The following is a 24,137-nucleotide window of genomic DNA, read 5'->3' as shown; positions in this document are numbered from 1 at the left end:
GAGACTTCACGCGGATGGTGCTAAAGGCAAGTCGCAACAAGACAGAGCATTGCTATTCCCCCATTTTATCGTCCCCTCTTTTCGAAGCGAAACAGAACTGCAATTTTGCCCTTCCTCAAGAGTATGCTATTTTTTTATTCATTTTTTGAATTTTTAACAGAGTGAAAAAGCAGGAAGACGCTCTTGATTGAAAGCAAGAGCACATCCTGATTAAGTGCACAACGGAAAATGGCCGGCAGGTGAACAATCTGCAGTGCGTGCACAGAAGAATTAGCAGCGGAGAGAATAAAAAAAAAAAAAATATATAATAAATAAAGAAAGAAAGCAAAAAGAAGCGAAGCGAAACAGAAACATCGCGCTGCATTTGCAAGAAAAGGGCCTCACCTCAAAGTTGGCAAACCGCAACGCAAAAGCTCCCAGTTGAGAAGACCCCTCAAATGAAAACTAAACAAAAATGATATCTGTAACGTTAACCAACGACAGCGTGCGTGACAAGTTGTCAGACTTGGGATTAAGCGTTTTCATAGGTATGTCGTACATTATCACGCGTAAATTTATCTGCACACCTGTATCATACATCCCAACTTACTTGGTCCTTAGGAAATTTAAAGAGAGCGAAAAAATTACTAAGAAATAATGACATAAATAGCAAATTTTTGGTGAGAACAAATAACGGATGTGGTATATATATTTTTTTTTGAAGTGCGCAAAGGGGCATGACAGTGACATAGAATACCCCCACCCAGACATTGCAAATTTGTATATGCCTGCACAGAAATGCAAACAGACACGCATGCACGCGTGCAATCACTTATGCATGTACTCATTCGCTTTTACGCTCGCTCCATCAGAACAACAACAGCTTACTCCACATCTGCGCTCACAATGAAGACACGAACATGTTCTATTTTCTGCTAAGCAGTGGGTGCGACTATAAGCATGTTAATGTAAGGGGGGGAGGATAACATGTCACTGACTGCTTACCAAACTGAATATAATTCCTGGGGAGGAGGGGGTCAATACTTTTAAAAAAAATGCCAAGATCCATGGTGTGGAAACCTACACTAGGGTTAAGAAGATGGTTGAAATTTTTTCCCCCTCCTATTTTACATATGATATGGAGTGCTTGCCCCCGCCCTGTACCTTCTTTTCAGGAAAACGGAGACTCCTGCCTGCACATCATCGCGCTAAATAATAACATTTACTGCCTGGATATCCTCTGTCGGAGCAGCATCAAGGAGATCATTGACTTAAAGAATAAGGTACATGTACAATACGTCCTATTAAGGGGGCCACGTCTTTTAAAAATTACCAAAACAAACACTTAAAACAATTTGTACGGAACTCAAAAGAACAGAATGTATACTACTCTACATGCGTGTAAATGTGTCAGGAAGGAGATACGGCTTTACACATTGCTATTAAAAATGGGTTTCCGGAATTTTTTACCCTACTGATAAAATATGGCGCAAACGCGAGCATAAAAGACGACGTAAGTGGTGCCTTCGTTCTGGCTGTTCTGTCACCCCGTGTGAGAGCAGAGAGCATGAAAGGGGGTCCCCGCCCATTTGCCCATTTTTGTTAAAATTAGCTCATCCGACGGTGCCACCGTGAAGCGGGTTTATTCGTTTCGTTTATGTTTCCCTTTTTTCCTTTTGGCAATTTAGCTCCATGGATGGGTGCCTTATTTCTACCCCCCACATTTACCTCTTTTTTCCTGCCCCCCTGTTTTGCCAGTTCGACATGGACGCTTACGAATTGTTGGACCTCTACAGGAAGAAGGAAAAATTTTACGATTGCAATTCGAGCACATACGCGAACATGTTTGATTTTTTAATAACGATGAAGAAGGAGCGTTAGCTAATTCTTAATTTTTTTTAATTTTTTTTTTTCGTCCTTTTTTTGCCCTGTTTATGTGAACAATATGTATAGACGCGCTCTGCGCAAATATCCGCATGCCTTTTTAAAACGAGAAATTGTAAATTATGAATAAAAGAAAAGGGCTTATATCCATGTTAGGAGTTTTTTTGGGAAGGTGTACAAACGGAGAAGCTGTTAGCGGGGTTAGTAGCGCTGGCGGCATTCTCGCCCCGCAGCAATTCCTCCTGAAACGTATTAATCCCAAGTATTGATTACACATTTGGGGCCCATTTTGAAGACCATTTTGAACACACTTTTTAAACCCTTTTCCAACCCGTGTTTGGGTTACCTTGCTGCTTCTCCCATTTTGCGTGCCCCATCATGATACATGCAGTGAGCAAACAAACTTCCCCCTCCATTACCCTTTCAACACTTTTTTTTTGAACGTGTTTTTAAAAAGTACAATTTGGAACATCCCCACACATGGTTTAGTTACTCGGAAAAAATGACCCCCTGAGGCCCAGCGCCCTTACCCAACCTCTGTGCTTGGGTGTTCCCTCATCTCCTCATTTTTCCCATGAACATTTTATAATGTTAAGTAATTTTTTTTTTTTCGTCCTGGCACATGTGTTTATGTTTTCCCTGAGGAATAGCGAATACGTCTGCTGCTTTTATATCCCCAAGGTGTGCTGTAAAAAATTCTTTTACTTGAAGGAGTCGAATGATGCGTCGAGTTACTCAGAGGGGCGCGAACGGTACATTCAGGTAGGCTGAGCGGAGCGCACCACGCAAAGGTTATGTGGTGTAAAACGTCTATGGATTCCCCAACTTGTGCCCATGGACACGCACAGTCACCTCGCCGTGTACAGACGCAAACCCGTGAGAGAAATAAAAAAACTCCACTTTTTACAATTAAGGAAAAGAAAATGAAGCAGCTGAAGCTGAAGGCGGAAAACAAGGTCGTCAAGCAGTTGCGAATAACACCAAGGTAGTAGTCGAAGCGAATTGTCCATCAATACATGTGTCCATCCTCGTCTATGTGTACCTTATCTGGTGTGGTTGTTCTTCCGTGGTCCATCCCGCGCTGGAACTTATGTGCGTACACCCCAACACCTTCTTCGTAGAATTGGGGCCAACGATTTGCTTATAAAGATAAATTCAGCGAAGCAATTTCTGCTTCGGAGACACAGGGTAAGTGGTCATTTTACACAGTTGTGTGCGGAAAGAAAATGTACCAGCATACATACGATGGTACAAATTGACGTGTGAGTTGACTGTAGCCTCCTCAAAAAAACCCGCAACATTTCCCCTGGCAGGTAAAATTCATTTTGACGCTGAAGGGAAGGGAATACACCAATGTTGAAAATGTAAAAAAAATTTTCGCAAAAATTTCCGAAGAATTAAAAAGTTACGGAAACTCGGAAACTATGCGGCAGAACGGCAATGTGGTGTCTCAGTTGTTTAATTTGAAGGCCAAGAGGAAAAATGAAAGCTCACTCGGGGGGGAAGGAAAGGGAGGCATTAAATAGTGGCACACATAGGTGTGTATCTCCGTACGTGTCTCGAGCTACGTGAAAAAGGGCAAACCGCCACAACAGTTTGATCATCTATAAGTGACATTTCTTTCTTTCTTTTTTTTTTTTTTTTTTTTTTGTGTGAAATCAGCATTTGTGCTTTCCCGCCTATTTTAAATGCGAGTTTATGTGCATAGGTGGGGAGAACAACGTTTTTGGTCTTCCCTCAATTTTGTTCACTTCGCTTGGAACAAGTCGCATTTCTGGGCGTGCGCCTTGGCTACTTGGCATCACGTTGGCGGCAATTGAAAGGGATTTTTAAAAGTTTGTTGTGCTTCCCTTTTCGTGGAGCACTATTAACTAAAAAATTAAAAAAAAAAACATTACAGCGGGGGGTTCCCGTGTGCAGAAAAATGCCCTGCCTGTTTGGCCGGGCGCATGAGCATAATTCGGGGGAGCGTATATCTACTGGCCAAATGTTGACAGACCAAAACGTACGCAGTGTGCCCCTTCACATAGGGTAAAAGTAAACTTCCTTCCTTTTGACACACAAATGTGTGTATAAATATCAACCCCCCACAAAAAAAGGCCCACATTGGGGGGAAAAAATGTGAACAAATTGCACGTCTTGAATTGCCTGTTCTTCCTTTTTCCTTTTTCTTTTTTTGCGCACTTCACTAATCTGATAAATCATTTTTCATTGCTCCACAGCATTTTTTAAATTTCTTGTTGGACCCACAGGTGCACAATTTGTTGTTATACTTGGAAGACCCCTTGACATAAAATCTGTTTTTATCAATGTCATCATACCGAACAAAGTTATCGTCACTGTCGTCATTCTTAAACGTCCTGTTCCGCAACTCTGTCTCAATTTGGTTCATTCTTAAATCACCAATTAGGTATTTTCTTCCCTTGTTGAATATGGAGTACGCACTTATGGCGTTTCCCCCGCTGTTAGCGTCATCGTTTGTGTGGTCAAGGTTTAGGAAGATGATGGTAATTAGAACAAGGATCACGTACACTACGCCAAATATGTGGTAGAAGAAGTAGCAAGAACATAATAAAATGGTGGACGTAATTTTCGGGTGAGAGAACACTATGCTGCTGCCATTCTTCCTCTTGGCGTTCTTTTTTTTCTTCGACATATCTTCACGTACCCGCGTAATGAAAGGTTGCTTTGGGGCAGTTCGTAGGAAGTGGAAATGCAAGCCAAATGAGGGGAGAAACGATGCATTCAACTTCGTTACAGGTTCTCCTCTTCGATCAAATTAGCTATCTTTAAAAAAGGGTATAGAGGGACATCCTTTCACTCTACTGACTCCGTGTGCATTTTGGAATTTAACTCGCAGTGGCAAATGGAAAGGAAGTAAAAATGAAATGACCGAAATGTAGCAGGAGGAACCACGTGGTGGTAAAAGAAACTGTTGAAAAGTTAAATTAATCTGCGGGGCGTCCCCCATTTTAGTGCTTCCCGCCATGGGCAATTAAAAAGGGGTGCATACACCGGGCTCCATGTGGCATCCTCGCACGCGCGTATTCGGGGAGAAGAAACGATACACAAAATTGTTGCGTTCGATGGTTTCCTTTTTTGTTTACTTTTTTGGCGGCTCAACAGTTCCTTCGTTTGCTTGTTGTGTTTTTTTTTTTTTTTTTTTTTTTCCAGCTCCTTAAACAGATGAGCAGCAGCATTACGTAACAACTTTTTCCACTCACGCCCGTTGAACTCTTCCTCTTTATCGTCAAGTTTGGAACGATCGAGGGCTATCCTGCCCACACTACATTCCCTACTTTGTGGCCATCCGCACGCAGCGCTAAAATGGCAAATAAGGTGCTGGAGGGGGAACAGAAGAAAAAAGGTAACACCACATTTTTAACGTCCCCTTGGGTGTTCATCAAATTTGTGTAGAAACGGGGGAAAAAAAGAAGGGGCCTAATTGGCCGATAAACACATGAGGAGAAGAATTACCTGTTCATGACACCCCAAATAGGGGACAGCTGGATGAAACATTTGGACCCATCTGTGCATACCCCTAAGTAGGCCTTAACTTATGTGCCCGCCCGTTCCTTTTTTCCCTTCAGGATTTTGTAGACGACTCTGCAGCGGGGTTTATTACGCCCTTAAGGGTCCGAGCATAACCCACAGCGTTCTGTTTGGAATATGTGGAGGTACTACATGCGTACTCACCCTGTGTGCACAGTGCACCAATCATTCGTAGAAGAAACATTTTGTGAAGCTGCCCCATATAATGTGCCCCCTTTCCTTCTTCTCGTAGGACTCTTTTACTACGGTGCTTATTACGGCTACCGGTACCTGAAAATCTCCTTTTTTGATACGATGCATGTGTCCAACGAAAGTAGAAGACGATTTATGGAAAAGCAAATGTTGTTTTATAACGACATGGGTTACAATTTGTCAATGAAGTATATCGGTAAGGGCGTGCCCACATGGGGGGATTTACACCGGCAGAATGGGAATACTCCAAAGGAACACCAGCACGTATGTAACCCTACTTAAACAACTTCGCAAATGTGACTTTTATATTTTTCACCTTCCCTTTTTAGGAAACTTATGTAAATACTATGACCCAGTTGCACTTAGACTTCCCTTTCAACCACTGTAAGGAAAAAGAAAAAAAAAGAGAATGCCTTTTGCTGTCCATTTTGCCTGCACGTGGAAGTTGCTCCACCAGTACACCATGACATAACTGACTCGGCGGGACACCCGAATAACAACTGTGCAGTGTTATATGCATTGTTGTTGCATGACTAATTCATACGTTTTACCCCCTTATTTCCTCCAATTTGCAGCGATGATAAGTATAGGCTTTAATTTTGCGAAGGTACACCACGGTGTGTAGTCCTCATGATATGAAGGGCCACAAGCATGACCACAGTACGTGTTTTTTTTTTTTTTTTTTTTTTTTTTGTTTAAAATGTGTATTAAAATATGGACACCCCCTCTCTCTTGACAGAGTTGAAGGAGAATAATGGCCATTTTGCGTACTCCTTTTTTTGCGCATAAAAATGGATAATCCGTTTGCCCACTACGTTTTCAATACCGTTTTAATTAAGCCAATGAAGCGCAGTTGTATATGTATGCGAAGTTGACAATGTTTTGGACATACGATCTGAGCATGCGTGCAGAAGAAACAAATCACCGCGTGTTGTTAGCGTACCATCGAGGGGTGATTGTCTTTGCCCTTTTGGGGAACCCTTTTGCGAAGGCTCCTTCGATAAGGTTATTTGTTTTCTCTAGGAAAATTCAGCGCGCTACATGCTTTTCATTTTCATATGTCGTGAATTTATTTTGCATCCCCGTCTCGCGTCATAGCTTCATGTAAACTAACTCAAAGAAAAAAAAAAAAGGCATAAATTGCGACGTAATTAAGTGCCAAAGTGGTAACACTTTTTTCTTGCCATCAAATCCCGTGTTGTTGATTTTTTCTTTTTTTTTGCCCACTTTTGGGGTCCCCCAAAAAAACGGCGTAAAAAGAGCGTAACCAAAGGTTCAGTGCGATTAGCACCGTGAAAGGGGGAAAAAGGACAAGGTGAACAAAGCAGAAAAGAAAAGGAAAGGAAAAAAAATGAAATGCAATACATCTATAGAAATAAACGCCAAAGGGTTGTTCTTCCAACGGTCCGTCATGCAATCTGCATTTTCTCCGCCCACTTCTAATGTTCGTAATAAATTTACTAACGACGGGGAGTTAATCAAGCGTAACGCCGAAGGGGAAGCGGGCCTATAAATTTCTCGCTCCCACAAAAGGAAAAAAAAAAAAAAAAAAAAATACAATAAAATAAAATAACACATGCGTAGCTATTTTTATACGCATATAATTTCGCACCTGTTTTGGCGAGCGGGTTTTTCCATGTAGGCGGAAATAAGCTGCCGTGCCCACAAAACGTGTACCCATCAAACATGCAGAAGATACGCGTAAAATAGAATTGAAGCAGAGTAGCGTATAACCGCGGCGGACGTACCTACCAATACCTGGTACGAACCACGTGCCATAAGGAGGAACTTATGTAACTGACCAGTATAACGCGACTTTTACTAGATTCCTCTCCTACGTAGCTTGGTCTGTTATGCGAACGCCAAAAGGGTGAAGGAAAAAAAAAAAAAAAAAAAAAAAGAGCAACAGTGGGGAAGTGGGAAACCCTGCAGATAACGTCGAAATGGAGGATGAAACAGCCTCACCTCATGTTAAGGAAAAAAACAAAATGGTTGGGAATGATGGTCATAGTGACGAAGGGGCCGAGCTAAGAAGCGAACAGGGCGCCAGTGATAAGTGTCTTCAAAATGATTCCTCAGAAAGTATAGAACAAACGAGAAGAAAAAAGAGGAAAATTGAAAAGGGTAATTTAAAAAGTTGTGATGAAGAAAGTGAGGCGAACCGTAAGGGTATTGAAAAGGTATCAGGGGAAAAAGAAGATGAGGGAACCCTGTCAAGTGACGACAAAAGCTCTAGCAGTGATGAAGACCATGATGGTTTGTTGCTCACTTCCAAGTTTAAAAAAAAGTTCAGTGATTTGTTACTCAAGTTAAAAAGTAAAGATGCCACCTTGCTGTCCAAGGAGGGAGATACTTTTTTTCACGACAGTGATTTTGATACGGACATGTCGGACGACGGTGGGGACGACGAAAAGGGAAAAGTTGACCAAGTGGACCAACCTGGTGAAGATGGTCAAATTGGCGAAGTTAAGGAAAGCACCGCAAAGGGAGGCAGCCTGAACTATGCGGACTACTTCAAAGACATACTAATGAAGGACGGGTCACACGCCATTGATCAGGAGGAGGAAGAACTGATCGAGAAGGAAAAAGAAGCCTGCTCGCAAAAAAACAAAAAAAGCTACCTAAACGAACAGGAGGAATTAAAAAAGAAAATTATAGAGGCATGCAAAATTGCAGATGAACAAAACGAAAATGAAGGTGACGATGAAAATTTCTTCACTATAAAGGAAAAAACAGAAAAGGAAATTTTGGAGGAAAAAGCATATTATGAAAACTTCCTAAAGACATCCAGAATTGTCAAGGAAGAGGATGGACTGTTAAAGGAATACTGGAATGACAATTTAAATAAAGATGAAGAATTTTTAAGGGACTATATTTTGAAAGAATTGTGGAGGGAAGATAAAATACACAACGCTTATGAAGAAATTGATGAAGTAGATGATGAAGATTTGGACAAAGCTGCCAAATTTGAAAAGACGTATAATTTTCGCTATGAAGAGCAGAATGGAAATATTATAAATTCCAACCCGCGCCATATAAAGAGCAGCGTGAGGATTGACTTAAAGAAGGAAAAGAGGAGGGAAAAACGCAGAGAAAAAAGGAAGAGGCAGAGGGAAAAGAAGCGGAAAAAACTTACGGAGGATTTGAAAAAGGGGGACAGCAAAGGGGGCAAGAAAAAGGAAAAAAACCTGGACCGCAATAAGGCCAACCCTAAAGAGGAGGATCCCCTTAACAATGTCAACAATAACCCAATTAACGGCGAGGGAGGGTTAGACGCGGAGGAGAGCACCACTGCCAACACGTGCTTACCAAAGGAGGAAAAAAAAAAAAAAAAAAAAAAAAAAAGCAACTGATGCACATTCGGGTGCTGTCGATAATTCGAACGACTTGTGGTTTTTGTGCGACGAATGCAATGTACCCATCAGCCCCCTCAATTATGTGTACGAGTGCACCTGTTGCGACAACTTTGCCGTGTGTAAACCTTGTTTTAAAAAAATAACACATGAACATGATTTGAAGAAGCAGATAGTGCCTCTGTATTGCGTACCTCCAAAGGATTACCTAAAAGGGAATGCTCCTGACAAAAGTGGATCCAAAATGAACAACCACAATGACGATGTGGAGAAATGTGGCGAATTGGAATACCTAGAGAACGACTCGAGTGCTTATGAAGACCTAATTGATGACATGCCCATTCGATTCAAATATTTCAAAGTGAAGCCTAAAAATTTTAAACTAACCACCGATTATATTTTAAAAACGGATGACGAAACATTGAATCAGATTGTCCCCCTACATTATGTCTCCCCCTACTTCAAGAAGGATGGAAAGACCAAATTTCGAGGCGCTAGCGGAAAAAAACACGATGCCCAGGAAAAAAAGAGATCGAAAATTAAAGGGAAGACTGCCGCACGCAAAGGGCGGGACGATTAAGGGGGTATACCCCAACCAGGGTTATCGTGGTATATGGTGAAAACGCCTTTATGTCGTCCACCACGTGAGGAGAATATCACCCAATATATCACACACACAATGGTGTAAAAAAAAAAAAAAAAGTTTAAAAGTTTAAAAGTAACGAAAAAAAAACTCCCGGCAGGGGGAGGTATGCTTAAAGGTGCACAGAGCTGAACACCTGATTAGTAAAACATATCAAATTTGTAAAGCGCATTTTGTGTGCACGTGATAATACGTGTTGCAAGTGCACACAGCCCCTTCTGTAAGGGCAAAAGAAACAGGTAAAAAAAAAAAAACTGTTTCATACTTTTAAAATTGTTTTTATGTGTACAGTACACAGGAGTGTATAAATTAGCATATGCCTGCACACGCCAGGGAAATTTGATCCTTTTTTTTATTTTTCAGCACATAGTATACTTTTATAAGTATAATTTTTTTTTTAATTGTTTATTCGAAGTGATCACTTGGGGAAAAGGTGTCTTTTATATACTCCTTTGTGCATTCACTTATTATATATATTTATTTTACTTATATGCCCATCCCATGTTCTTCTTTCCTTTCCCGATTTGTTGAACTTTAGGAGAGCCATCTGTGTCTCCCTGCCTCCCCCCCTCCAACTGAATCATCTGGAAAGGGGATTACCCAACATTTTAAAATTCCCATTGAGTATATTGCGGCGGCATTGCGCATAAGCCTTTCTCAAAATGATGCAGTTTTCGTCCACCTCGTTCAAGTCATGGTTGTGTAAGCATTCTTCGAAGGTGGCGTTTTCCCGCTTATAACAAATCGTGTTTTGGTAACATGCGATCATATCACTTAGTATTTTCTTGCACGAGTTCGATGCCTTCCGGTGGGGGGTATCTGTTTTTACTTCAAGCATGTTGTTGAGGAGTGGCGGGGTGTTGTATAAAAAAAAAAGGGAGCAAAATGGAAAATGTGTATATACCCTCTTCTGTCACGTCAGCCCGTTCTTCATCTTCATTCCAGTATACCAACACGTCTTTTTGTGCGATACCAAATGCAACTTTTGCTCATGAGGGTAATGTTAACATTTCGCTGGTTGGCACGCACTCCCACCTTCGCGGTTGCACAGAGTGGATGTGCAAGTAAATACACAGCTACATTTATATGCCCTTTTTTTCTTACGCGTTTTTTTTTTGTTTTTCCTAATTGCTAATTATACATTTTCGCAGCTGCGTTGTTATGAGCAGAGGTAACAGAATGCGTAAGGTCCCCTTCCGCTTCAATAGTGGACGCTATATATGTTGGGAAGCTTCCGCGCCCGGGGAGTTTTACCATACATTTTTAAAAGTAAAAAATTCCCCCCTTTTGGCAAAGCAAGTATGTTCAAACGTTCATCAGTTTTTTGTAATTTCCGCTAATACTGTGGTTATTAAACGTGGCAACAAAATATGGCAAAAAAAATGGTGAACAAAAAAAAAAAAAAAAAAAAAAGAGCTCAGTCGATCCGAAATGGTAGTGCTATTAGTAGTATTACTAATGTTTTACCATCTAAAACAAAGGGTGAAAAGTGAATTGGCGCAGATTTGCCAACCAAATGACAAGGGAAGGGGGGCCTAACCAAGGGTTCATATGGTCGCCCCCTCGGTTCTTCATCTAAGTGTTGGGAACACTAATTAACAACAATTTCTGGTTTGTCATTTTTTAAATTCGAAATGGTAATGTTATTATTTCCTTTCCGTTTTACGCGACCATGGGAAGAATTGTCTCCACTGCCATTTGGCTCATCCTTCAAAGAAGCTGCTATTCTAGCGTCGACGGTTGATTCCTTTGGAATATCCACCTTCGAGCTAAGTCCCGTATGAACACCCTCGTCAACTGTTAAATTATTTGTATTATAACAGAACAAAGCTTTTAATATGTTCGTAATCCACCTATCTCTGTCTTCCTTACTTCGTTCACAGAAGAGAAATGTTTCCATATGGGAGCGTATTTTCCAGCATTCCCTCGTTTCTTCTATGGTCTCTATTGGAAGCTTTACAGTGTCAAATGGAATTTCTTTGACGACATTGGAATTTTGTGTGTCCTTAATGAGTATTCCCGATGAGGACATTTCCACTGTATACTTGGTTAAGTTAAAAATGTCACTTGAGTTGAGTGAAACATCCAAAATGCCTTTGTCGCTCACGGAGCATTCGCGTCCACCCCCCATTAGGAGAAGGTTATCCTTTTCTTCGTGTAAAACTTCTCCCATGTTGTTCAGCTCCTTTTCGATATTTTTAAATTCTAATTTGTTATCATTACTGCTACTGCTGGTGCCACTGTTCTGGGTCACCCTCTCTTTGCTTGTCGCTTCCAGATTTTCGGCATCCAATTCGTCATCTTCATAGTTGTCAAACTCGTTCAGGTCTTCTGAGTAATTTTGGTTTAACTTTTGGTACTTCGGTTTTTCCTGTATGAAGTTCTGTGACCGCAGGTACTGCAGGTAGTTATTTCTGGCAAATAAATTCCTGTGGCCTCGGCAGGTGGAAACGAGACAGATGACGGGCAAAAGGGAAAGGACTCTCATTTTGTGGTGTGCGCGGTGACTCAGCTAGCCAAAATAGGGAAATAGCCAAATTTGCAGGAAAAAAAAAAAAAAAAAAAAAAAAAAAAAAAAGCCAAACAATGTGGTACAAAGAAAAAAACAGACAAACACAATTGAATGGCAAAATAATTTAACTGCAAGAGGAAACTTTTTTCAGTTATTTACAATTTTTAGAAAGTCCTTAAGAAATTCCACAAATGTGAGCGAGCAGTTGGCGTGTTCATAAAATGAGGACAACGCACGTGTGCCAGCGTAAGATCATCTATGATGTTGCTCTCCCCACATCCCCACACACACACACGCGGTTGTTTTCCCGTGGGTCCCAGTAAAACGTTGAATTTTGTTAATTTAAAAATGGAAACGGGAAGAATAATCATGGAGGTTGACGTGTACATACAGAGGTGAAAAAAGAAAAAAAAAAAAACGCACACAAATGTGTATGTGTATAGGTAAATGTACACATTTGTGTGCATACAGTTGTATGTATCAACATGTGGGCCTCCCTGCGGGGAGTCAAAACACATCCATGCTGGCTTTTCCTAAAAATGAGCTTTTCCATTTATCTTCACGAATGGAATGAAAACCTCTGCGCTGTTTAAACATTGTACCAAATTTGTTAGACAAAATTTTTGCTTGTTTTTGTGAATTAGAAGGAAACAAAACGTGCATATTGGGATGTACATATATGTATATATATACACGCACATATGCTTGTGTGGGAGAGTATCCGTGCATGTGTAGTTACCCCTGCCCGTTTTTGCAACTTCCAAATTGGGAGCCAACAATTTAGGGCTGGTAAAGCATTCCCATTGAAAAAGTGAAGGTGCTAAAGGTTAGCACACACAGTTGCGTCTTTCAAATTTTCTCTGAAGAGAAACCCAACTGCTAATCACTGGCTTATTGTTTAGTAGGCATACATCTTCCCCTATACCCCCTCTCGCCTAGTGCATGTGAAGCCATTTGAAAGTATATTTGTGGTAAGTAGCATTCGACATATTTGCGGCCGTCATTCCTGAGTCCCACCCAATTAAACATTTCTACCCTTTTTTGTAAGGCAAAATGATGAGAAGTGTGAAATCCAAAGTAACGCTGTCACTTGCGTTTTTTCTATTAACCTGTTTATCTCCGCATGGAAAAGCAAATTGTCAATCCCTTCTACCCGTGTCTTACGCAACGCACCAGTTATACTCGTTTGACAAATTGACTCCCGTGGAGGTAAAAAGCGACTTGAAGAAGACCTTAGGGAGTTTTATAACTAGCAAGTTAAAGGATTTACAAAAGAAGTTTTACGACTACAAGGGTTATGGAATTCATGGGCACGGCAGTAGTGATGAGCATGTAGAAGCTATAAAAAGCGACTATGACGCCTCGCTCGAAGAAGAAGTGAAAGCGCTTCTGGGGCAGGCGCAAAATAAAAGATACCTATCCAAACGAATAAAGGATTCGCATGATCGTGCCTTGAAAAATTTAAAAAGGAGTAACAATGAAGAAGGAAGCGACGAAGAAAGAACGAGAAAATTGCTGCAACATAACTTAGAACAAATAAATTACCTGAATAAAAAATCGCATTACTTGGAAAGCAAAGCAGAAGAGTTAAAAAAGCATTTGAAAAGTAACAACAATAAAAATTACAATTATGAGCATCAAGGCAAGAACTGTGATATTTACAAAACGGGGAAATTAAAATTTGTCTCTTCATCTAATGGATTAAAGCATTCGATTGACAACGTTCAGGGGAGAATTGACAACTCTGGCTTTACTATTTTTTACAAAAATAAAAAAAAAATGACCTATTTGTGGAATAATTTGGATCTACCTATCAAATTAATTGGCAGTGTGGAGCAGTGTTTTCTTTTTGCATACAAAAATAATAACCAAATTTTATGTACAGACAATAAGCTCAAAACAGCTTCTTGGGTTAATAGTCTTGCAGAGGCCTCCAGTTGTTATCACTTTGGCATAAGAGGAATGCTTGTCAATACAAATAATATTAAAAGTGTGCAGGAGAAGTTGAGTAAAAATAGGAAAAAGGATGAGGATGGCAAAATGTTAGTAGTCGATTTAAAGCCCGAGGAAGGGACAACTCGGGTGTTCGTGAATAACCGCGAGCAGAAAGTGCAGCATGGTGATGCGGGAGTAATTGATTTGAATAAAATTAAAAAGAACATGGAGGAGGATGAGAAGAAGAAGCGAAGCACGCCGGAGGAAGTTTCCTCTGGGGAGCACGCTGGCACGGAAGGGGATGAGAAAGAAATGGGCGAGGCGCAAGTCGCTAACGAAGATGACAGCGATGCCGAAACGGGTGACGCGGATGCAGAATAAGTCGAAACGTGACGACCCAAGGAGGGAATTTTGTCAAAAGGGAAAAGAGTGACCATTCGGTGCAGAGTTCGTTAGAGAGTGCATGCCTCAACCTGGTGAACCGCTCAATCATAGCATTAAAAACTTTTCGGTGCTTAAAAAAGCGTACCCCTGTGAGTCGTCCCACTTGTGTATGCCTTTCCATGACAAAAGTGTTTGCAGGTTCATTTGTTTAAGGAGTGGCATGTACGCGGAGGTAAGCGAGGGAAATAAGCTCGATCGGTACTGCCCCACTTTTTTGTTAAATAAATGTATTTATGGCTCCACGGGGAGTAGTTCTTTTGTCTAGTTGCTTGTTGGTAAAATGTATGTGCAGCGTAAGCAAGGGGGATTTAACGTTTGTAAGTTGGTACATTTGAATGTTCACATACTTTTCTGTTTGTTTGTTTGGTTGTTTTGTTGTATGTTTGCATGCTTATTATATTCTAATTTTTTTTTTGAGATGCCGCAACACTTGAACACATTAAGTGGGTTACCACCTGATAATATTTGTCTTCGTTTGGAATTCGGCATAATTTTCCCCACGGTGGGGAGTATGCAAATAGGCACATATGTTGATGTACCCACATGCTGATAACTCCATGTGTGCGTTACGTGTGTGCGTTACACGTGTGCATTACATGTGAGCGTTACATGTGTGCAGTTTTCCCCTTCTTTCCCCCCTTGGTAGTATGCTTACGCGGGGGAAGCACACACAAGGCTAACTGCTGATAACGGCGGCTGCGTGTTTTCATCCCCACACTTGTACATTCTTACATGTATATGGAAATAACAATTTCCAGACGAAAAATAACTTAAGCACTTCCACATAAGGGTAAAAATTAGTGGCATTCAGTTAAGTACTTTTTTTGATCAATTTGGTGTGCATGCACATTTTGATATGCCACACAGCCCCCCACCATTTTCCCATAGGGATGAAAAGAAGCCAAAAAAGTAATGTGAAACAATGTGAGGCAGGACGTAGCGAAATAAGGTGTAATGGTAAAAATTCATTGTTTCTCGGGGCAGGTAAAATCAGATATTTTGTCATACCCCTTTCACTCATTGTTTCTGCTTTTTTTTTCTTTTTTTTTTTATAATCCTTTTGTTAAAAAAGAATAATATGTAGTTAATTAGTCAGTATGAATTCCTCACAATTCTATAATCCTAATGCTTAAACAAAAATGGCATGCTAATGGCTTTTTGGAAAGTAATCTGTTCCCCATTCTGAACTTTTGCCCAATGGAGCTTAATGAGTAAAAATTAAGAAACGATATATATATATATGTCGATTTTTTTTTTTTTTTTTAATTCAAACGATAAAGAGGGTTTCATTTGTTATTAATGGAAGACAAAACATTGAAAAATCATTGAAATGGAATTGTTTTGTTTTTTTTTTTATACAACAGTTGTGTGGGTTATTATGCTCAACTGCCGGGTATATATAATTTAGGATAATTAAAAGGCGATTATCAAAATTTTAAATGAAATACTTATTTTGGGGTTAAAAAAGTTTATTAATTGTGAAAAAAAGAAAAAAAAATCACTTGCCTTGAAATTAAAAATAAAATTGACAATAATTTGACAATAATTTGAAAGCTTTTGTTCGTAGTTCACCAACCTAGTGCCCATCGAAGATACATATCATTTCCTGCTTTGTGAAATTTTACTTCATTTTGAAAAAATACATGACGAACGAATTTCTTAAAAAAAGAAGGGGATGGGGGCAGTGCGTGGGCGTATCGCTGTGTGTAGGTGAGCATTCACACGCTTGTGCGTGTATGTACACCTGTTTGTATATATACTTGTTTGTATGTACACCTCTTTGTATTCGCGCATACGTGTATGTACATGTGCATAACCATGTATTCGAGGCATTCTGACTTATAGGTGACGGAAAAGTAGTCTAAAGTATCTACCTTTAGGCAAATTTTTCGTACACACAAGTATATTCCTAACAGTTGGGTTGACACTAGGACTTTTTTTTTTTCTCGCGTTTGTTATGTACTCTTATTTATTTTTTATTCCTTTTTTTGCAAGTATGCTTAATTAAATAGAGTTATTATGCGCTTTTTCTTTTTTTTTTCCCCCTTTCCATGTAAACTCGACTAACTTGAGAAGTTGTAATTCACGTGACTCAGGCTGCTTTGTGTATTACTGCGTCAAGCTTCGTCCATCCTTCCGACTTCGCCGCATGCGTCTGCTCTGACGTAGCCTCTACATTTTATCCGTTCACTTGGACTATAATTTTGATTACAATTTTTATAATTTTTAAAACTTTGATAATATTGACTTTTTTTTTTTTTTTTTTTTTGCCACAAGCCCGTCAGGGCCACTTCCGAACCGTCCCCTGAGCTGCGAAACATATCCCTAGCTAGTTCCGCTGCACTTTTTTTCTTTTTTTTTTTACGTCACGGTGTGAAATTTTGGTGCAATAGTTTCGCAGCTCATTTTGGAGGAATATTCCTCGGGGGGTCACCTAGCATGCTAGCTGCTCTGCGGAGCGGTGACTGTGCAGTCCAGTGTGGACCAGTGCCCACGCGCAGTACACATATTGCCACAAGCCTCTCCCCTCCGACACGAACATGTGGAACATATTTTCTAACGAAGACCTTTCATTGCACATAGAAAAAAGGGAAGAAGAAAGTTCAGAAAAAAAAATCACGAAAAAAAAAGGGCTCGAAACGGAAAGCAACAAAAATGGACTCACCAAGTCAGGATCCCATGGTTCCCCCATCTCCAATCATAACAGCAAAATAACGAACAAGGCATATGAGATCAAAATAAAGGAATTGAGAAAAAATTTCAGAAAAAAATACAGGATAGTGCGCACACAATTATTGAAGATAATAAAAATTGTGAAGCAGTTTCCTGAGGTGGACGCAGAGGCAGAAGAGGAGGAGAAGAAGAAAGGCAGCAAGGCGGAAAAGGGTCAGGCAGAAAAGGACAAAGTTGAAAGGGACAATGTTAAAGGGGACAAAGTTGAAAGGGACAATGTTAAAAGGGACAATGTTAAAAGGGACAATGTTGACAAGGGAAAAGGCGGAAAGAGAAAGGAAGAGGGAAAAGGGACCACTAACGGCACCACCCCCGACGACAGTAACAACCAAACTATAATGGTCCAAGCGGAGTTCATCAAAAAACTAAACAAGCTAATCGAAAAAATTGATGTAGAAAAATTGAAGACAAAAAAAAGGATAAAAGGGAAGCAGAATAATAAGGGCAAGAATGAAGGGGAGGGCTTAAAAAATAAACCAGGCAAACAAACGTTCACCTCGAAGCCTTCTGTCTCATCTCCAAAAAATGATTTACACAAAAGTAATATAAACGTAGTGAAAAAATTTCCGAAAAAAAATATCCCCCCCAAATCAGCAAAAAATTTCCAATACTTTAGTCCTCAAGATATGGGTGAAAATACAGGGGGGATGATTTCACTACAGAATGAGCAAAACAGCTTGAAGAATGAGTACTTTCAAAATGGCGGCATGAATGTTTACAGTAAAAACAACAACGAGGGGAATATGTATCACGCCACGGATGACACAGTAGTGACGGACTTTTATATGTACTCTTCTACACTGAATGCGGGTTCGATTCAGAAGACGAAAAAGTCACGCTGGCTGGGGGATAACATGAATCATGCCGTCACGAATTATAACGGTGTGTACGACGGGAACGGTTATAACAATTTTGGAGGCAATAACTATGGCTATTGGGCAGGAAATTACGACTACGCCGGGGGAAGCTTTAACTACAACTACGGAAGTTACAACTATAACGGTGGAAACTACGCGAACGGAAGCTACAACTACGAAACGAATAATAACGCACCGTTCAGAGCTAAGGGAAATCACTTCGCTGGAAATAGCAACCAAGAAAAAGGTGCAGCAAACAAAAGCTTCTTTCAAAACATGGCGTCCGCATCTTATACGCAGAGTTTCAAGGGTGGGGTACCCCAACATTACGAGCCCCAGAATTTGCAAAACGTAGCGGACGGGTACCAGACACAAAACAGAAACAAGAAACGTAATATGAACAATAAAAAAAAGGGCTACAAGTTTGCCAAGGATGAAAAGATTAGGGGCTTACTACGCACAGCAACGAGTGAAAACGATTTGGTGAAGGCCATCGGCTTTGCTAAGGATGCAGGTCTCCATTTTGAGGCCAAATTGGGCAGCAAAAAGCTTAACAAGCTCAAGTTGGAAGGGGAAGAGGGGGCTTCTTTGGAGGTTTGATTTTTGGGCACATCTGCGCGCAGGGTGGAAAAGTACACCTTGGTGGAAGCGTAAAATAGTGTTCCACCCCTCCTCAGCAAACACACCGTTTTTGCCATTTTTTGGATCCCCAAATTTTACCAAATCAAGTGAGAACACTCCTGCATGCTTTTATCAGCGGAAAGCGTGGGGACGTGATAGGATGATTCCTCGACCGCCGTTTCCACGTCCAGCATTCCGTCATTCTTACGCAGGTGCATGTGTACCAAGTATATAAACATAGAAGCAAATGAAGATCGCATTTTGTGCAAAATGTAGTTTGTAATATGCGACAATTTTTTTTTTTTTTTTTTCTCGTTCTTTTTCCTTGTTTTGGTATTCCCCATTTTTCGCCACCGTCTCTTTTACACATTTATGTAAGGCAGCCATGCATGTATACACGCATCCTGATTATGTAGCATAAGTGCACGTTTCGTGTATGTGCCTACCTAGATGTGCGCGGTGGTTGGTCCCGCATTTTTAACTTTTCGCAATTTACCCCTTATGATGTTAAAAAAAGGGGCATTAAAAATAACGTACCACAAGGTGAAATGTGGCCATGTAACATCAAGGCGAGGTTCATGCCCCCCAAAAGGGGGGAAACGTGCGTGAAGGGGGGAAAGCTTAGTCGCCCTCAGATAAAGGATCCGCGCATGTGCATCTATATATGTAGATGTTTACGTATAGATGCCGAACGTTGGGCAATCCTGAGGAGGGGGCCAATCGGACCCGCTAGTGAAGAACGCCGTCGTCAAAATGGGCGCGCTCCAAATTGGTTCACTCTCCCCTTTGGGGCGCTCTCAAGAGCGGCAATTTCTCCAGAGCGTTGACACTATTTACGTGTACATGTATGGAGCCGTTTACAAGGCAGAAAGAAAAAAAAAAAAAATGACAAAATTGAAAAAATTAACAAAATTGAAAAAATTTACAAAATTAACAAATGACCAAATGAAGAGAACAGAATAACATCAGCTGCTGTACACTCCAAATGCAGTGCTAGAAAAGGGAGCGGAATATTTGCGGATGACAAGTCCACAAATGTAAAAAAAAAAAATCCCAAGGAATTCAAAAACAAGTTTTGCGAAATGTACCAACCGGATTACAGACTCAGTTTGTTCTTCTGAGGATCCGAAGAGGAAGAAATTGCTATCTGTCACTAAAACGAATGCTTCTGCTTTGATCAGCTGCCGCTGCCTCCATATAGGGAAGCATGAGAGGGAGGCGCAGAATTGTGAAACGTGCATACTTATATGTGATCCCCGGCTGAGGACCGTAATCATCTTTTCTTCTCCCCCCCTTTTAAAACGTACAAATAGGAAGGATAATAAAAGGGGGCATTAGATATACCTACTCGAATGATGCAAAGGAGGAAAAGACTTCACACAGTTTTACAAAATTATTATGTCACTAACTGGTTTTCAGTAAAACCGAAGGTTTTTCCCTCACCTCCCTTCAGTTTTAAGGGGAAGCTTCTCATCAGTAAGAAAAACTTTTCCGTTTTTTCAAAGCTGGTAGAATCGTCCTCCGCCTATGGCAATGACAAAGGTGTTGATGTCACCAGGGGGGGTATCCAGAGGGGTGAAACAGAAAAAGTTATAACCCCAAATGGGGGAGCACCTTTAGATGGCGCTAATGCACAGACGCACGAACCCCCTTCGCAACTGTGTGAAAATACCCAATGTGGTCACACGTCTGACGTGAAGGTGAACCAAGAACTTACTAACGGTCTTGCTGGGGGGATATGTAGCCCCGTAGGGGGGGTGCTGCACATAGGCCCCAATGTACACTCAGGAGTTATTGCTAAGGTGGGAGAACTTGCCCCGAAGACAGCTCCCATGGAAGGAAGCGATAAGAGCACTAAGGACAGTGTAACTGGAAAAAAAAAAACAAAAACAAAGAAAAAAAATGCACCAAAGGAAAAGGGTGAAAAGGTAAAACTGAAAGGTGATGGGATGCTCAGGGGAGAACCCCCGAATGGCATCCCCCCAGGGGAGGAAAAAAAAAAAAAAAAAAAAAAATCAAAATGGAAAGCAAAATGAAAAGCAAAAACAAAGGAAGAAGAAAAAAGAAAACTGTCAAAATGATGAAATGAAGGTGAAGTCCCTAATCGAGAACGAAGAGACCATCCAGAGGGATAATCAAAACGCCCCCGAAAAGGCAATCCAACAGGATGAAGGCGAAAAATGCGTCAGCAAAAAGTTTAGTAAGGAAGACTATTACAGACAATTTGAATTGATATGCAAAAACAGCAACATCATAATAGAGAAAATAAACCAAGTGCAGGACATCTCCCCCTTTGTCCAGAAACACACATCATCCCTAAATTTTGGAAACATCTACGCGTACAATAATTTACTTTACGAAATTTATGACAAGTTTGTAGATGGGGACATTAAGAAGGTGAAAAAACTGATAAAAAATTATAGCAAGTTGGTAAAGAAGAATCTTCAACGAAAAATAAAATACTTTGAGGCGTTTCACAAAATGTGTCCAGAGGAGTACAACCATGTGCTGACATGCTTATTTATTCAGTCGATTGATATATTAAAGGATGAAGATATTAGCCACACGTTTAATTATGACCAGGTTATATGTACCAGTAGGGATACTGAGGGGGGGATAGCAGAGCTCCCTGGGGGGGAAGAAGAAGAACAAGAAGCCTTCACAAATTTGGAAAGAAATGTTGACAAGGGAGAGGCGGGGGATGGCACGGCATTCTGCGTGGAGAATGGCAACAGGGACGACAAAACGGTTGGTAACGAGGGTGGAAATGCTGACCAAAAGGAAACGGGGGGGAAGAAGCCCCCACGCGCACATTACCAACAGAGACAATTCACCCCCAGTAACAAAATTGTTTACGAAATGGATGTGCACTTCGATGAGGGAGAAGCGGAAAAAATCACCTCTCCTGTCGAAGCAAACCTCCCGAATGACGTGGATGAAGCAACCACCCCGCACAGCATTAACGAAAACAACTTCATCATTGTATACAACCTTCCCATAATCAACTACAACCTGCTAAGAGCGGAATTGAAGGAAGCCTTCTCCTTTTGTGGCGAAATAAAGAGCATGGAATTTTTCAGTGATCGCCTTAAAACGGTAGACATAAACGCACTAAATGATGAAGCAGAAATGGAAAGTTCGCAAAATGTACGATCTGCTAAGAGTAAGAAGAATGGAAGCACCCGCAGTGGAAACGCAAAGGGGGGGAAGAGCAACCAACCTAGATGCACTAATGGGAACAAAATTCAAAATTCATTTAACTTGAATAGCTACACACAGCTGTACGCCATTATAGAATTTTTTGACGAAAAATCTGCAAACCTAGCCACTAGCGAGTTTTTGAGAATCTTTGGCATTTTTTGTTTTAACAAATTAGTGTATGTAGATAAATGTGTAAATAAAAACATCATGATCATAACGCACCTTCCCTTTCACTTGAACATTTACAATATATTTTACTTGCTATTAAATGCGTCCCTCCTCAAATTGGATGTATTAAATGCAGGGGGAGAAGGGAAAGCTGCTCCCGAATTAAGCGTCTCCAAGGGTGGGAACTGCGCTCAGGAGGATCAGGCACTCGGCCAAAGTAACCACCTAGGAGTAACATCAGATGATAACAAACCAATATCTGATAGGAACAGAAGGAGAAGGTGTGAAATTTCCCTCCGAAACAGCAACATCCGTATTGAAAGCTGCGATTCGATTTTTAGTGAGGCACCTAGAATGAGCAGCCAAAATGTGTACGATTATATATGCGAAATTTCTAAAAAGAACTTTCTACAGTTTAAGAAAAAAAAAAACATAAAATTGGAAGCATGGACAAATGATGATGACAGTGGCACGGAAGGAAAGAACAATAACTTCGAGTCATTTGCCGATTTTTATCAAAATCAAAATAAAAAAATGAAGACGAAAAAAGTGAATGTCCATAACAATGGAAGAATTTTAATTCTCCACTTTGACAGCTTTAAATATATGTATGATTGCTTGAAAAAATTTAAACATATTTTCGGCAAAAAAAACCATATGATTTTTTCAGTCAATTTGAGGAGGTGCATTTATCGGAATGGCGCAATCAGGGACTGTGTGCAGGTTAAGGATGGCAGGATTGGGAGGGGCCTTAACGTGGAGGCCAAGTCGTCAGCAGGATGATGCGAATATTGATGTGGAAATTATTTCGAAGAAAAAAATAAATTTACTTTCTTTTTAACACTACAACATTCGCACACAGTAAATGCTATGAAAAACACGTTTGAGCAAGTAGTCAAAATGAATGGCGTTACCATTACGCCTGATGAGGGGGTGCTTATCTGCTTGCACATTTCTTGTGTGCCTGTTTAGCAACCCACCCAGGGGACAAACTAACTACTCCTTTTTTATGCCATTCCGTGCGCTATCCTTTTTTCCTCATTTATTTTTTCGTCTTTTTTTTTGTAAAGAGAAACAACTTCGCCATGTGCACACATGTGTGGATAAATGTACACACGAATAAATGGCACACCTTTGTTTTATTTTGCAAACTTTTGACACTTCCCCTGGTAACTTCTTTTCTCATTTGTAACGTACCTATATTAGTAACTTGTGTGGCACTGCGAATATTGCCAAGTGTAACTTTTGCAAATGTCGTTAATGGGTTAGCAGAAGGAGTAGGCAACGTGGCCAGATTGCACGTTTACGCAGACAAAATGGGGCAGTAGAACCTATTTTGTGAAGCTCCAGTTCGCCGCTTTATTTTTTGCCACACCGATGTGGATCTTTGTGGGGGGGTATTTTGACTACCCATTAGGAGCAATTCCGATAAATGATCCCCGTATCCCTGTACCACACTCATTTCCTTAACATACCCTGTTAGAAAACCACGCATAATTTATAACCAATGCAAAATCGTTTATCCGCTTGATGAACAGAAAAAAGAAAAAATGAGCATACCATTATGAGATACCGCTAAGGGGTTTATGCCCAATGGTATCAGTTCCTGGAAGTGCACAGTGTCACGTGTGGCGAGTCAAAAAATGGGTATTCCAAAACGTCGTCACGAATTTGTGGGATGTGTGGACAAGTGCGCGTAAAATATCTTCCATCCAGGATGTACAAAATGGTAGCACAGCTAAAATGGTGTATGCGCCATATGGGATGTGTGTGTGTGTAGGGGGTGACACTGATAGGTACTAAATGGTATGCACAACCAAATGGGCTTTTTTCTTTTGTCAAGATTTGAAATAATTTAATTTGAGTTAATTTGAAGAATTTACAAAAATGGGGGTGGAATATAATTACCACGTTACAAGTATGCATTAAAAATGGGGGAAAAAAAAAAAGAAGGATGCACGTTAAACGAAAGCTGAACAACACGCAGTCCAAATTAGGGAAGTAGTCTCCATGGGGAAGTCCATTTTGGGTTGGTTTTCCCTCCAGCAGGGGTGAAAAACACG

At 40.6% G+C, this 24,137-nt stretch overlaps 10 protein-coding genes across 10 annotated transcripts; 7 read left to right on the top strand and 3 right to left on the bottom strand.

The window, feature by feature from the left end:
• Positions 1–454: 454 nt before the first annotated feature.
• Positions 455–1,860, top strand: PCOAH_00010480 (Uncharacterized protein; the record flags this gene model as incomplete). The annotated part of the gene is made up of 6 exons (XM_020057857.1): positions 455–527; positions 601–659; positions 852–947; positions 1,155–1,262; positions 1,394–1,492; positions 1,738–1,860. The coding sequence occupies 6 exons, from the start codon at positions 455–457 to the stop codon at positions 1,858–1,860; spliced, it is 558 nt and encodes a 185-aa protein (XP_019913510.1).
• Positions 1,861–2,451: 591 nt separating this feature from the next.
• Positions 2,452–3,389, top strand: PCOAH_00010470 (Uncharacterized protein; the record flags this gene model as incomplete). The annotated part of the gene is made up of 4 exons (XM_020057856.1): positions 2,452–2,625; positions 2,778–2,848; positions 2,985–3,051; positions 3,177–3,389. 4 exons carry the CDS (start codon positions 2,452–2,454, stop codon positions 3,387–3,389), a joined length of 525 nt encoding a protein of 174 aa, XP_019913558.1.
• A 662-nt stretch (positions 3,390–4,051) lies between these two features.
• On the bottom strand, positions 4,052–4,519 carry PCOAH_00010460 (Uncharacterized protein; the record flags this gene model as incomplete). The annotated part of the gene is made up of 1 exon (XM_020057855.1): positions 4,052–4,519. The coding sequence occupies one exon, from the start codon at positions 4,517–4,519 to the stop codon at positions 4,052–4,054; it is 468 nt and encodes a 155-aa protein (XP_019913591.1).
• Positions 4,520–5,190: 671 nt separating this feature from the next.
• PCOAH_00010450 (Uncharacterized protein) lies at positions 5,191–6,204 on the top strand (the record flags this gene model as incomplete). Its single annotated transcript, XM_020057854.1, has 5 exons — positions 5,191–5,230; positions 5,454–5,540; positions 5,648–5,803; positions 5,937–5,991; positions 6,183–6,204. 5 exons carry the CDS (start codon positions 5,191–5,193, stop codon positions 6,202–6,204), a joined length of 360 nt encoding a protein of 119 aa, XP_019913624.1.
• Positions 6,205–7,550: 1,346 nt separating this feature from the next.
• On the top strand, positions 7,551–9,540 carry PCOAH_00010440 (Uncharacterized protein; the record flags this gene model as incomplete). The annotated part of the gene is given in 2 exon segments (XM_020057853.1): positions 7,551–8,908; positions 8,922–9,540. The coding sequence occupies 2 exon segments, from the start codon at positions 7,551–7,553 to the stop codon at positions 9,538–9,540; spliced, it is 1,977 nt and encodes a 658-aa protein (XP_019913371.1).
• Positions 9,541–10,183: 643 nt separating this feature from the next.
• On the bottom strand, positions 10,184–10,441 carry PCOAH_00010430 (Uncharacterized protein; the record flags this gene model as incomplete). Its single annotated transcript, XM_020057852.1, has 1 exon — positions 10,184–10,441. One exon carries the CDS (start codon positions 10,439–10,441, stop codon positions 10,184–10,186), a length of 258 nt encoding a protein of 85 aa, XP_019913417.1.
• Positions 10,442–11,194: 753 nt separating this feature from the next.
• PCOAH_00010420 (Uncharacterized protein) lies at positions 11,195–12,091 on the bottom strand (the record flags this gene model as incomplete). Its single annotated transcript, XM_020057851.1, has 1 exon — positions 11,195–12,091. One exon carries the CDS (start codon positions 12,089–12,091, stop codon positions 11,195–11,197), a length of 897 nt encoding a protein of 298 aa, XP_019913455.1.
• A 1,077-nt stretch (positions 12,092–13,168) lies between these two features.
• On the top strand, positions 13,169–14,431 carry PCOAH_00010410 (Uncharacterized protein; the record flags this gene model as incomplete). The annotated part of the gene is made up of 1 exon (XM_020057850.1): positions 13,169–14,431. One exon carries the CDS (start codon positions 13,169–13,171, stop codon positions 14,429–14,431), a length of 1,263 nt encoding a protein of 420 aa, XP_019913488.1.
• Positions 14,432–17,034: 2,603 nt separating this feature from the next.
• On the top strand, positions 17,035–18,684 carry PCOAH_00010400 (Uncharacterized protein; the record flags this gene model as incomplete). The annotated part of the gene is made up of 1 exon (XM_020057849.1): positions 17,035–18,684. The coding sequence occupies one exon, from the start codon at positions 17,035–17,037 to the stop codon at positions 18,682–18,684; it is 1,650 nt and encodes a 549-aa protein (XP_019913524.1).
• A 1,376-nt stretch (positions 18,685–20,060) lies between these two features.
• PCOAH_00010390 (Uncharacterized protein) lies at positions 20,061–22,857 on the top strand (the record flags this gene model as incomplete). The annotated part of the gene is made up of 2 exons (XM_020057848.1): positions 20,061–20,633; positions 20,692–22,857. 2 exons carry the CDS (start codon positions 20,061–20,063, stop codon positions 22,855–22,857), a joined length of 2,739 nt encoding a protein of 912 aa, XP_019913498.1.
• Positions 22,858–24,137: the final 1,280 nt, after the last annotated feature.

Source organism: Plasmodium coatneyi, chromosome 5, assembly GCF_001680005.1.
Source record: "Plasmodium coatneyi strain Hackeri chromosome 5, complete sequence".
NCBI classification, from domain to species: domain Eukaryota; phylum Apicomplexa; class Aconoidasida; order Haemosporida; family Plasmodiidae; genus Plasmodium; species Plasmodium coatneyi.
Note: the sequence above shows the minus strand (reverse complement) of the source record. Positions and strands in the feature narration are given on the sequence as shown.